The 13,282-nt window shown below is 49.0% G+C and overlaps 1 protein-coding gene across 1 annotated transcript; it reads right to left on the bottom strand.

Moving 5' to 3' along the window:
- Nucleotides 1-12,040: 12,040 nt before the first annotated feature.
- On the bottom strand, nucleotides 12,041-13,282 carry LOC122374693 (carbonic anhydrase 2-like). Its single transcript, XM_043353611.1, has one exon. The coding sequence runs from the start codon at nucleotides 13,148-13,150 to the stop codon at nucleotides 12,284-12,286; it is 867 nt and encodes a 288-aa protein (XP_043209546.1). The 5' UTR covers nucleotides 13,151-13,282; the 3' UTR covers nucleotides 12,041-12,283.

A 13,282-nucleotide genomic window follows, 5' to 3' on the forward strand; every position in this document is an offset into this window, starting at 1 on the left:
TAAAACTTTGTCTGGGAAAATCAAAAAGCCCTAGGGCCGAATCGTTTCCCAAATACCTTCAACATTAGCCGAGGCGGGCCGAAGCCATTTCCCAAATGCACGTGCTAATGTTAAAGGGATATCTCGGCATGTGGTAAAGACCAAAAAGATTCTTTGGGAAGAGACAAATCCAATGATACCCAGTTTTACCTTCTCAGGTCAGTCATTGACCTTCCAGGTCAGGTCAAACTAAAAAATGTTGCTGTTTTGGGTCACCGCTGGATATCAAGTGCGCTGCTTATCATATACCGATGACGATGCCGTTTTCTGGTGCCAAGCCAGCTAGAACCTCTTTGTCAGACTACCCGACCAGGTTTTTGCTGCTGAGGTCATTTCAGGTCAAGTTAGGTCAAGGTCAATTATATGTGTTTGTATGTCTGTGTGTGTCTGTGTGTATACTGATGTGTGCACCGATTGTTTATGTGTCCATATTACATGAAATCATGATCTGAGAAGCTTTTACCAAAAATGCAGTCAAAAAAATTCACAAAAAGTAAATTCCGCTTGCCTAAAACGCAATTATCTTAGATGACCTAGGTTGACCTTGACCTTGACCTTGACATCTGTACATCGTCGAACAACATGTTCCATGATAGGTGGGAGGTAAGACTGGCAAAAAAGGCCGAAATCAAGGTGTCAGAAGCTCACAAGGCCCATAACCAACGCAAGATGTTGAAAATTGGCCATTTGGGTCATGACATGACCTGAAAAACAAGGTCATATCTCCGAAACCAAAAACCACAGAAACTTGAAATTTTCAGTGGACATCAAGAAAGGATAGAGGAGCAGCTATACGAAAAATCAGCCTTCTAGCTCTAAAAATGTTGAGTGCAGAGCAGAAAGACTACCTGGGGGGGGGGGGGGGGGTGGCAACCACCCCCCCCCCCATGTGCGGGCGAGGGTTAACCCGCGCCCTGCTGGGGGGGTGTTTGAACACCCCCCCTTGTGGTTTTTCGCGAATATCTCAAAAACGGCGGCGCGGAGCGCCGCCGTTTTTGGTACACCTTATCATACATCAATTCTACACATGTTGTGAAAATTTCAGACCAAGGTCATTCAAGGTCAGGTCACCAGGTCACTTGAAGTGACCTCACCTCATACAACTTTCAATGTCTGTCATGCTACACCAAGTGACCGATCGCTTTGAAACTTTCAGCGATTGCTAAGAGCAATAGCATGCACAAAATGTATATCTCAGAATTTTGATATCGATGACCTAAGGTCAGGTCAATTTTGCGACCTCCCCATTATAAGTCAATGGGAGAAAATTGAAATGCGCCTCTTTTGGATGAAAGACATTATAAACACTCCCAAACACCGAATTACAAGTAGTTTAGACACACTGAACATGAAAATGTTGTCCGTGACCCTTGTTTATGCCCTGAGGTCATCTTAGGTCACGAATTGCATCTAACAGTTTTTCGCAAATAACTTTTGGTAGAGGCATGCTAGAGCGATGAAAACGCCTTAGATGTGTTCAGCTCGACGATACGGATCGACTGATATGCAATATGACCCTTTCCGGTCAGGTCATGACCTTGACCTGAGGTCAAATTTTCAAGTTGACCTTTCAAGGTCAAGTTATAGTTCATTCGATGCGTCTTGACGAGAGGAACACGATGCCGGTTAAAGTAAGCTCGTACAAGGCTTGGGTCAAAAGTTATTGCAGAAAAACTGTTTTCGAAAAAATCGGCTATTTTTGCAGTTTTTGCCCCCTGCAGGCAAAACCGTTGACGTTAGGTCAAATCTGAGAGAATTACTCAGAAAGGGCGTTAATAGGGCTATCGAATGCGCTTTTCCGCCGCGCTGTAGCTCTATTGGTTCCCGAGTTATGCGTTGGCTTCTTGGAAATTTTCGACATTCGACCTGGAAATCGGCGAAATTTTGCCTTCAATGACCTCTGGTGACCTGACCTTTGACCTGACCAAAAAATTGACCGAAGTGATTTCGTCATTATTTTTGACGCTCTTTCGAACGCCGCCTTCCGCGTATCGCTACGTGGCCCAGGAGCCGAGTTACAAGGGGGGGGGGGTGTTCAAACACCCCCCCCCCCCCCCAGCAGGGCGTGGAAATCCAGGACCCCCAGCGGGGCGCGGGGGTAGTGACACTAAGCGGTATTTTACACCAAAAGGCTAGTGGCTCAGCGCGAACCGAAATCGCCTAGTGACACTAGAAATAAGTGTCTCTAGGGCCTTAGTGCGCCAACGCGAACCGTCAATAGCCCAAAGGGGCGCGAGTTAACTCGCGCCCTGCTGAGGGGAGCTTGAACCCCTTGCGAGTTTTAGAACACCTCACCATACATTTTTCTGAGCATGTAAAAGTTTCAGGTGACAGGCCCAAGTCTTTCAAGGTCAGGTCACCAAGTATCGTCGAGTGACTTTGCCTCAGACAACGTTGTAATGCTTGCTTGCCGTAGCCACGCCGACTGACGGATCGTTTTTAAACTGTCAGAGGTTGATGAGGGTACTCAGGGTGTCCCAGAAGTCTTGAAGCTTTTTTATTTTTGTCGTGTGACCTTGCTATGCCACTGATTAAGGTAAATGACGCCTCAAACGAAAGAGAATGAACTGAAATTTTGTATTTTCATGCAAAGAGCACCACTTTAGTCAGGTGGCCCCCATTGTGAGTCGCACAAGATTGAGCACGCGAGATCACGTTCTTCGCTGCCGCCAAGATCTCCCGGTTTGCGAAACACCGGTGTCGCCATGCCCGTTTCTGGTCAGCTTCAGAGCCTTCTTTCATGAAGCGAGCCAGGACACAGAGTATTGGATGTCCGAAAAAACATTAGCAACATAATGATTTACTGATCAGAAAGTCTCCTGACATGTTTGCACGCATCCATTACGAAAATAAGGCTCAGCTGCTTGAGCGCGCTAAGCAACAGCCCGTTGTAATCCTTTGATTCGTCGCATTATTATGGTGCTAAAACAAATATCAACCCGTCGCAAATATATGTCGCTAATATTATGTCGCTCGCTTCAGGGAATAAGGCTCTGAAGCTGACAAGCATGGGTGTAGTTTTCCAAAAATTATTGGGGGTGCTCAATATAGCTTTCAGAAAGGCATGCCATAGTTTTTGTAGTTTTTTTAGCTGTTCTTTTTTACTGTAGCCATCAGGCATCATGCAAGAAATGATGTTTAATCGGTTCGAGAGCTTGTTTTAATAGCGCCACTGTAAAACAATTTTGGCTCACCCAATGCATTAACCCGCGCGGGGCTGGGGTCTCCAGCCGAACGCGCGGGGCTGGGGTGGGGGGGGGATAAATTTTACCCCCCTGTTATCTCCCGAACCAATGGTCCGATTTGGAAAATTCAAACGCCAATCGAAAGATCTCATCACGAATAACTAAAAACATGTACTTAATTTAAAGTTTGAGGTCAATGTCAAGGTCAGGTCAAGGGTACAAATTGCAAGTTTCTACAGTATCGGCCTTGCACCGTATAGTTGCCGAAGAATGGAGTCATGGACTGAGACTGATTGCCCAAAACGTGTTTGGGCCTGACCTTGGCCATAAGTTTGGCAGGCCAGATTTTGTACTGGACCATTTTGAGTCAACTTTGAGAAATACATAACGTACAACGGTGGTAAAATCGTTGCTATAGGTATAACACAGTTTACCCGCTCCGGGTGTGAGGGAGGGATGTGGGGCAATGAGTGCACTGACGTGGCGCCCTCGGAGGGCCGGTATGGGATTTAAGCTCAGCTACACTAAGGGCTTGTGTGGTGCCTTCAGTTCGACACCTTTTTTTAAACCCCACATCTGCTCTCCCGTGAATTTCCGGGAGGCACGAAAGATCTCCTTTTAAAAGTGTCCAATCGTCCGATCCTGATCAAATATGTGTGTTCGTAGGCCTGTTCTGGTATTGCTTTATCTGCCAAGACAGACAAACTTGAGAAAAATCGAGTGATTGTACCTTTTTTGAAGGTCTCTAACCTACTTGTCTGAAATTCACCGGAGAACAAATGTGGGGTTTAAAAAAAAGGTGTCGAGTTATCGGTGGCACCCTCAGAATCACCGGCGTAAGGCCCTCAGAGCCGCCGGTAAGGGAGGCACCGGTGTGGGGCCGCCATGCAGGTGCCGGTGTGGACGATCAGAGGTGCTAGTGTGATTCTCTCAGAGGCGCCGATGAGGGTCCTTACAGGCGTTGCTCCGGGCCCTCATAGACGCTGGTGTAGAGCCGTTACAGACGGGTGTGGGGCCTTTAGAGCTGCTGACGCGAACTCTCTACAAGCCGGCAGGGGGTCTCAGTGACCGGCAAGGGGTCCTTAGGGCTTAGGCCGGCAGAAGAAGTCCTGCACGGGGTCCTAAGAGACCGGCATGGTACTGTCAGACGCCGGTGGGACCCTCAGGGTCACCGTTGTGGGGCCCTCAAGTCATCAGTGGGTGGCCTTTAGATGCACAGGTGTTGACTGTTGGGTCCTCAGAGCCGCCGATATAGGGCTTTAATAGGCACTGGTGTAGACACTCAGTTGGGGGTGTGAAACGCTCAGAGACACCGGTGTGGGCCCTCATAGGCACCGACGAGGGCCCCATAGTTGCCGTTATGGGGCCCTTAGAAAAATAAGTGTGGGACCATCACAGGTAGGAAATGCCCCTAGAACTGTCCCCTCAAAGGCCGGTAAGACCTCTCAGAGGCCAGTAAAGGCTGAAGTAGACTCTTTCCGCGTTCAGGAAATCGCATGCGAGAGCCTATTCAAATACATTGTAATTCCTCTCCCATCAATCGCTCGCGTAAGGTGCGTGCGATTGATGCGAGCGTGCTTCCATGTATTTGAATAGGCTCTCGCATGCGATTTCCTGACTGCGGAAAGAGTCTGTTTCAGGCTTAACAGGCCTTTGAAGACCACCGAGGTGTCCTTAAAAGCCGCAAGAGGCCCTCAGAAGTCGGCGTGGGGCCCTTATGGAGACCTTAGTGTGGCTTTTTAGGGCCCATGAGGTGCTCTAACGAGCCCCACGGGGCCCTTCTGAGTAGAAATATGGCCATCGTTAACCCTCAGCGGTCAAATGGCGCCGCAGGGCCTCTCGGACCCGAGGGTCCCTTTGAACTCGATGGGGGGGAGGGGGTACGTGTCCCCTTAGACCCCTAGCTATGCCACTGTTTCATATGCATCATGTCAGGTATTTTAGGCTCGCCCCCACCCCACCCCCCAACTTGAAAATGGTTCCCGGGCCCCTGATAATATCAGATGTAATGTTAACACAAATGTCATGCATCTTAATTTGTGGTGATTTGTTCAATGTATATTCTCTTAGTCACTGAATTGAGAAAGCATAGTACCTATTTGCATGATTCACTGGGCTCATTACAGTACTAGGAGATGGACATTCTGATTATTGAGGGCCTTGAGTCAGCTGGGAATGTTTTGAGGAGGCTGGGGGTGCTTTAAGAAGGCAGGGGGTGCTGAGCTCAGGATTGGGGGTGCTTGAGCACCCACAAAGAGATATAAAGTTACGCTTATGCTGACAAGAAACGGGCATGGCGACACCGGTGTTTCGCAAACTGGGAGATCTTGGCGGCAGCGAAGAACGTGATCTCTCGCGCTCGTTCTTGTGCGACTCACAACGGGGGCCACCTGACTAAAGTGGTGCTCTACCCATGAAAATACAAAATTTCAGTTCATTCTCTTTCGTTTGAGGCATGATCCGCCTTAATCGGTCGCATAGCAAGGTCACACGACAAAAATAAAAAAGCTTCAAGACTTCTGGGACACCCTGATTATGTGTTTTATGCAAGGCAATGCATACGATTATACCTTGTATGAACTTAGGTACTAGCGTATAACCACCGATTTCTGAAGAAAAAAATGTCGAAATAGTTGAAATTGAATCTTCGATGACCTGGGGTGGCCTGATCTTTGACCTGACCTAATGGGTAAAAAAGAATACCCAAGTAACTTCGTCACATTTTTTTACGCTCTTTCGAATGCCGCCTACGGCATTGTGCTGCATGGCCCAGGAGCCGAGTTAGAAGGGTGAGGGGGTGTTCAAACAGTGCTACTGGGGAGTATCCAGTATAGCCTGGATATTCATGAGCCCCAGCGGGGCATGGGTTAACCTTCACCCCAGTGGGGGGTGGGGGGCATATGTTACCACCCTGTCGCGTTTTTTGCGTATGAATAAAAAGCCGCGGCGCGTAGCGCCGCTCCGCTTGGGGTAGCTTTTGGTACATCAATTTTGGACAATGTGTGAAATTTTTAACCCTAGGTCATGTCAGGTCAGGTCACCAGGTCAAATTAACTGACCAAGCCTAAAAAAGTTTGCAATCATGTCCAGCCTGCAGTGTTTGTCAGAAAGGTTTTAAACTTGGTGGATTGCATGCTGTTATGGACGCCTACAATTTGTTTATCTCGGATTTTTTATATCCGTGACCTAAGGTCAGATCAGTGGCGTGACCTTTCCATTACAAGTCAATGGAGAAAAATGAAAATGACTCTAGATCCGTGTGTACGAATAGGAACAGTCAAAATATTTCAGAATCACAATGATTATGCCTGTCCCGTAGCTAAGTTGGTAGAGCATTGGACTCCCGGTAGTGAGAGCCCGGGCTCGAGACGCTCCGGCGCTCAATATTTGAGACTCTTGACGGGGATGGTCTGCGGTTGGTGGGAGCATCCGCAGCCAGTTGAAGTCAGTTGAGTGGGACAGGCCGTGTCCGGCTTTGAAGGGCACGTTAAACTTTGGCATCTATGATCTAAATTCTCCCGTTACCCGGAATTGCGCGATCGGACGGTAGGGGTCGGGGTCTACGCAACAAGCTCCGCTTAGCGTGGGCTCCGGCTCTGTCAATCCGTCCATTCAAACGTTCGAGCTAAATTTATTTAAAAAATATATATATTTGGACCATCCGTGACGACCAAGGTGTCTTTTTTGCTGATAGCCTCTAGAAAGGTCATCCGAGGTCATTTGAGGCTACAAACATATTTTTGCCAATAACTCTCGATTGGAAAGAGCTAGAACGCGGGGGATGGCCTCATTGTGTTTGTCTTGCCGAGACGCATCGACTAATATGCAACATGACCTTTTCCGGTCAGGTCATGACCTTGGCCTGAGGTCAAATTTTCAAGTTGACGTTTCACGGTCAAATTCATTCGACGCGTCTCGGCGAGAGGAACACGAATCTGGCAATAGAAATGTCGTGGCTTTTTTAGTCAAAAGTTATTGTCGAAAAACACTTTCCGTAAAAACAGCTATTTTTGGAGTTTTTGCCCTCTGGAGGCTAAAACGTTGACCTGAGGTCATTTTTCATAATGACCTTATCAAAAAAACTGACTGAACTGAAAAACTGACCGACTGAACGATCACTTTGAAACTTCCAGCGATTGATATGAGCAGAGGCGGATCCAGCTCAGAGGTTTGGGGGGGGGCAAACCATAAAAATTTATCGATTCTTTCCATGCATCGTCCATAGGCGTAATGTTAAAATCATGCCGTTTGGGGGGGGGGCAAATGCCCATTTTGCCCCCCCCCCCTGGATCCGCCACTGGATATGAGTACCAGTATGTATAAAATGTTTATCTCGGATTTTTTTTTAATATACTCGTATGTGACCTAAGGTCAGGTCAATTTTGCAACCTCTATTAACAAGTCAATGGGACAAAATTGAAATGCGCCTCTTTTGGACGAATGTCGTTCAAATCGCTCTCACACATCGGTTCATACGTAAACATGACACACTGAATCGGAAAAATGCACCTGTGACCCCTCTGTATGCTCCTGAGGTCCTCTCAGGTCATGAGCGGTCACCAGCAGTTTTTTTTTTGCTATAACTTGATAGAGACGTGCTAGAGCGGTGAAACACGTCAAATGTGTTCACCTTGACGATACGGATCGACTGATATGCAACATGACCCCTTCTGGTCAGGTCATGACCTTGACCTGAGGTCAAATTTTCAAAATGACCTTTCAAGGTCAGCAAATAGTTAATTCGACGCGTCTTGACGAGAGGAACACGATGCTGCTGAAAGTGATGTCGTGGCTCTCTTGAGTCAAAAGGTATGGCCGAAAAACATTTTTCGTGAAAACGGCTATTTTTAATTTTTGCCCTCTAGAGGCTAAAACATTGACCTGATGTCAAATCTGAGAACGTTACACAGAAAGGTCTGTAAAAAGGCTATCGAATGCGCTTTTCCGAGGCGCTGTTGCTCCATTGGTTCCAGAGTTAGCCGTTGGCAGTTTCCAAAATTATTGAAATGGACTTAATTTGACCTTTGATGACCTCTGGCACAGACTTCTCTATATATGGACTGTGCGCTGATTCGGGAAATCAGCATTGGAGGCCCAAATTTCTGAAGCCGTAATATGAACCCATATGTTGTAACACAATACCCTTTTATTGTTTCCTGTCGACAGGCTGAATTTTATGTAATATATTTTGTTTTTGTACTATCTATTGCTCGTAGCTCAGAATAAGAAAGGCTTCTGGTCGATATGAATCTGTATTGGAACATCATTTCACGTTCATCGACATCCATTGATGTCCTTATGTCAAGTTCATCTCACATTGCACCAGTGGGCTTGAAAATGGCGTTAGTCCATTTTCACCGCGGGATCCAGCGAGAAAGGGTGGCTATCATCCCTTTCTTCTTCCACCGTGTGCTGGATTGTTCACATCTCTGACATGGCTGGCTACAAACTCGCGCGACAGTGCACCGACCGCGCTGGTGGTAAAGGTTGGCGGTAATGCCGATGGGGGACTTTACGGGAAAATGTGTGTCTGCTGCAACGGTGTCTTCACTGTTCTTCTCTGCTACCCACTTTTTCGCACCACGCATCTACACATAGTCGCACTTTCACACATTCGCACATGCGCATCACCAATTGCAAAGTATCCCTCCGTCTGCTCGTTTTCCACTCGCTGCTGAATGATAAGGCGATAGCTCTTGTGACGGTCGTTCCCATCACGTCATGCTGTAGCTATTGTTGCTTTTATTGTGTCCCTTCGTCCCATGGAGACGTAGCCGAGCAGCTCTGAAGGGACCTGTGGGCGGCCCCCAGGGCCACCACGATGCTGCCGCTCCGCACCTCCTCCATGTTGGGGTTGATGGTCGCCATCAGGCGATGTCGGGTGCCCATCAGAGCCGGGCACCGCAGGAGGACATGCTTGGGCTGTCCGCCTCCTCTCAGCAGACGGGTAGAGTGCGGCTCTGCATTGTCGGTCGTCGCACTGGTTGCACCCCGACAGCCAGGAGGGCGCCAACCCGACTCTGTGGCGCCATTGGGAGGAGCTTGTCCAGTGGCGCAGAGCTGTTGGATGTCCACCGCCGCTGGCCGGTCACCGCCGGCAACGGTAGGCGGGAGTCGATCCCCGTCAGCTGGTGGAACCAGCCGGCTGGCCAGGCCCCGACGGTGCGAGCCCTCGCCACTCTGGCGGCGGCCCAGTGGGCCTTCTGGACGTCTATAAGGATTTGTTTTTAGTCGAGTATGTTTGCCTTCCTGGCGATGGTGTCGGCCCTCTCGTTGCCTTCCAACCTGCATTGTGAGGGCACCCACTGTAGGTAGACCAACAGGCCTCCAGCTGTCAGTCCCCAGAGGGCTCTCCAGATGTCCACCAGCTGTCAGTCCCCAGAGGGCTCTCCAGATGTCCACTCCGAGCGAGGAGTGCTGGGCGGCCCAGCCACCTCGGATGGCGGCGAGGGCGGACTGCGAGTCGGTGCAGGCTACGATGGTGTCTTCGGCGTGCGGCGGGTTCTCCAGCAGCTAGGAGAGAGCAGCTCGGAGGGCGACCATCTCAGCTCGAAAGCTGGAGCACAGGTAACCTGCCGGGGCGCGGATCGAGTGCTCGTCCCCGTTCGGCCAAACGATTAGTGCCCCCGGCGCCTCCGTCATATTCTGTAGCTCGTTAGTTACAGTATGCTCTTCGCCCTTGGCACATTTCTTGGCTTCTCCATCAAAAATGTCCACAGCTGACCTAGAAATGGTGACCTGCCAGTTTCCTGAGATATCCAAAGTAGAAGTTCCTGTAATAACAGGTCGCCACCGGCACAGATGTTTGTCCCAGCTACTTATACTCCAATCAGTCCTATGCATCTTGTTTTTGCTCCACCGCTATTTTTCCGTCCGTTCTTCGCAGACTGGCGTATTCTTGAGCTTCCCGATCCCGATGCAAGTTTTGCGGTAACATTTAAGAGCGGCAACCTTCATCGTTTAACATTGATGTGAAGGGTAAGAATTCCATCATTTCATCGAGCATTCTTCCGAGATGATTTGATCCAGACCATATTGAACTACAACCCCATACGACACACTGGATAAACTTCATTGTTTGATTGAATAAGCTTACTTCTTTTGGATGTAGTGGCGTATCACTGCCATGGGTATGGCATTATTTAGCGCGGCGTAGCTTCGAACTGCGATGGCGAGTTGTTCTTTTCACATTAACTGCTGGTCAAGTTAAGTCTTTGTAGCTCCTTTCAGTGAGTCTTCTTCTTTCTGCAGAATAAAATAAGGCACTAGGCATTATAGGAAGTATGCTGAGACTGGCGCCGTCGATAGCGTCCTGTTTTTCTTCTTGCTGTGTGAGTCTCACAGGAGTCAGTGTTTGCAAAAGTAAACTTGCAAATCTGATTGTCCTCAGCGTTATCTCTTATCTCGATTGATGGTTTCGTCTGTGAACTTGTTTTCCTTTTAGTTATACGGGAGGCTAAAAAGTTGCCTTTTTGCTAGAAATTATGTTTCGTTTCACATTTTTCTTGCCCTGACTCTGGCTTGATACCCGAAATGACATCTTCGCACCACACGTTTTCTGATCCGGTCGTGATGAGGTAGTGATCGATAATATTCTTTCCTTTTTTGACCATTTTTTTCGAGCTATTTCTTACTTATTTTTACTGCTTCTTGTGGCCCTATATAATGTATCGTTATTTCTCAAAACCCTTTTCAAAACCAACGTAAATGACTAGTTCCGACAAATTAGCAACGACAACCAACAATGCAACCAACATTCAAAAGCAAGAAAATGCGCGCAAAGTACGGCTGCATTTGTGAAGTATATACCTCCAGCGTGAACAAATGGCTAACTGAACGAGAAAACATGTTCTCATTTATATACATTTATTTCTTATTTATTTTGAATTCAACAAAAAAATGTAATCCGACAGGTAGATAAAAGTATGGGCTATCCTATATCCAAATTTGTAAATATTCTGACACCCTTTTCATTGTAAAAAGATGGATAAAAGTGCACTTATTTTTGGGCCTCCAATGCTGATTTCCTCGGATCAGCGCACAGTCCATATAGAGAAGTCTGTGCCTCTGGTGATCTGACCTTAAAATGACCAAAGTGTTTTCTTCCTTATTTTTGACGCTCCTTCGATTGCCGCTTACTGCGTGTCGCTACGTGGCTCAGGAGCCGAGTTAGACGGGGGGCGCGAAAATGCCCCCCCCCCCCCCAGCACCCGGCGGAAAATTCAGGCCACCAGCGCGACGCGGGATAATCAAAATATTCGCCCGACTATTGCTGATAATAACACTCATTGCTGATAGTTTGCTTTAAATTGCTATTATTTTCCTGTAAGATTAATCGCCGTCTTTCGAGCCTGAGAGCTATAACGCACGGCGAACAAAGCACATCGATGCTGTTGTCGTAAACCGTTTTCGTGTACTTGTGTTTGTATTTATAAACTATTGCACAACTTATTTTCGGGCAAGGGAAGTGTGTTCAAGCCATAATGCCATAATGCTATGGTGCCATAATGCTAATGAATCCACCAAATTATCAGCTGTTTTCAACTTAATTTGTTTTGCTCGCTCCGAGAGATGCGTCTGTCTGGTGGCAGATAAATGGAATTTTTTAAACTCATCGGAAACATTCATGAATCTATTCAATCGCAGGTAGCTTCTATGCATAATTCAAAACCTACCCAACCAGCAGTGGCACCTTCAGCAAACAATGTTGACATTAGCAGTGGCATCATCGACACTAATACTATTTGTACACAATAACATGAACAGGATGTGGCGCGCTCCACAGCGGTCGCCGATATATTCACAACACTACAATGCCAGCCCATGAGCTCTGTATTTCTATACACACACGCTGACCCGCACTGCACCTGTGTACGCCAGCATACACAGACAGTGAGACGAGCCATGCAGATCCCTCGGCGGATTTGACCAGCAAATCGAACGAGCGAATGAGAATACTTCAGTCCCGACGCCTGCCGAAAGCGTCCCAGGCACTTGGTCCAGCCATTGCACATAACACAGCTCACAAAAGTCCGTTCGCCGCTGAGTGACTTGCGGCCTTATCCGATGCTGATGTGCTTGGTGATGGTGCGTCCGCTTCGGCCCTGCGTTGGCCTGCAGTTGTTGACCAGAGGCCGGGTGCCGTCGGCGTCCTCGAAGATCTCTGTCCTCAGCCGCTCGAGGAAGGTGCTGCTCACATCCACCGGCTTGGCCGCCACCATCCAGGTGACGACCGGGTTGCACGGCGGCGTGGTCAGGCTGCCGTGGTAGCTGTAGAAGTTGCCGACCGCGTGCTGCAGCAGCGTCTTGAAGTAGGTGAGGTCGGCCGACATGGTCAGACGGTTACCGGGCAGGTCGATGGTGTCCAGCTTGTTCTCAAGACCCAGCGTCGGGAACGCGAGGCCGCCTGGCTGCTGCGCGCCGCGCAGCATCACTCCGATCACCAGCAGACCGTCAAAGTGGCGCACCGCCTCCTTGAAGCCGCCGTAGCGGCTGTTGAAGAACACGAAGTGAGCCTCCGCTTCGGTGTACTTGTGTCCGACGCAGTGCTCCGAACCGCTGTGCTGACCTCCAGGACCCCAGTGGAAATGCATCTGCGCGAACGTGTAGACGCCGTTCATGGGCTTGGTGTTTGAAATGAGCTGCAGCAGCGGCTCATTCCTGTCCTTCGGCATCAACTTCAGCTTGATCTCATGTCCGGTATTCATGGCTTCAATTTTTCCGTCCTTCAGCCCCTGAGCAAATCGAAGCTTGGGCGTCCGAGTGAATGCAACCCGGCCGGCAGTGAGCTCCACCGGAGACTGCATCGGGCCACCGCACATGGGGAACGAGGTGGCCCACGTGTTCGGGTCGCTGTAGTCGAACGAGCTGTTGGGCGCCTTGGTCGAATACTTGAGGAAGATCATGACTAGCCACCAGGGCATCATGGTTGGTGCTGTGCCGCTGGCGCGGTAGCCGGTTACCACAGTTGGTCCGCTGGTGACGGGAGTTGGCGGCCTGCCGCACTGGACCCGCGCCGCGCCGCTCGGCCCTTTATGGACCCGTCGGCGACCGGTCGG

This window comes from Amphibalanus amphitrite, unplaced genomic scaffold (genome assembly GCF_019059575.1).
Source record: "Amphibalanus amphitrite isolate SeventyFive unplaced genomic scaffold, NRLGWU_Aamphi_draft 001696F_arrow, whole genome shotgun sequence".
Taxonomy (NCBI): Eukaryota; Metazoa; Arthropoda; class Thecostraca; order Balanomorpha; family Balanidae; genus Amphibalanus; species Amphibalanus amphitrite.

What these genes read in the sequence shown, in the direction of transcription:
- LOC122374693 (XM_043353611.1), bottom strand. Translation starts at nt 13,150, where the DNA reads ATGATGCCCTGGTGGCTAGTCATGATCTTCCTCAAGTATTCGACCAAG.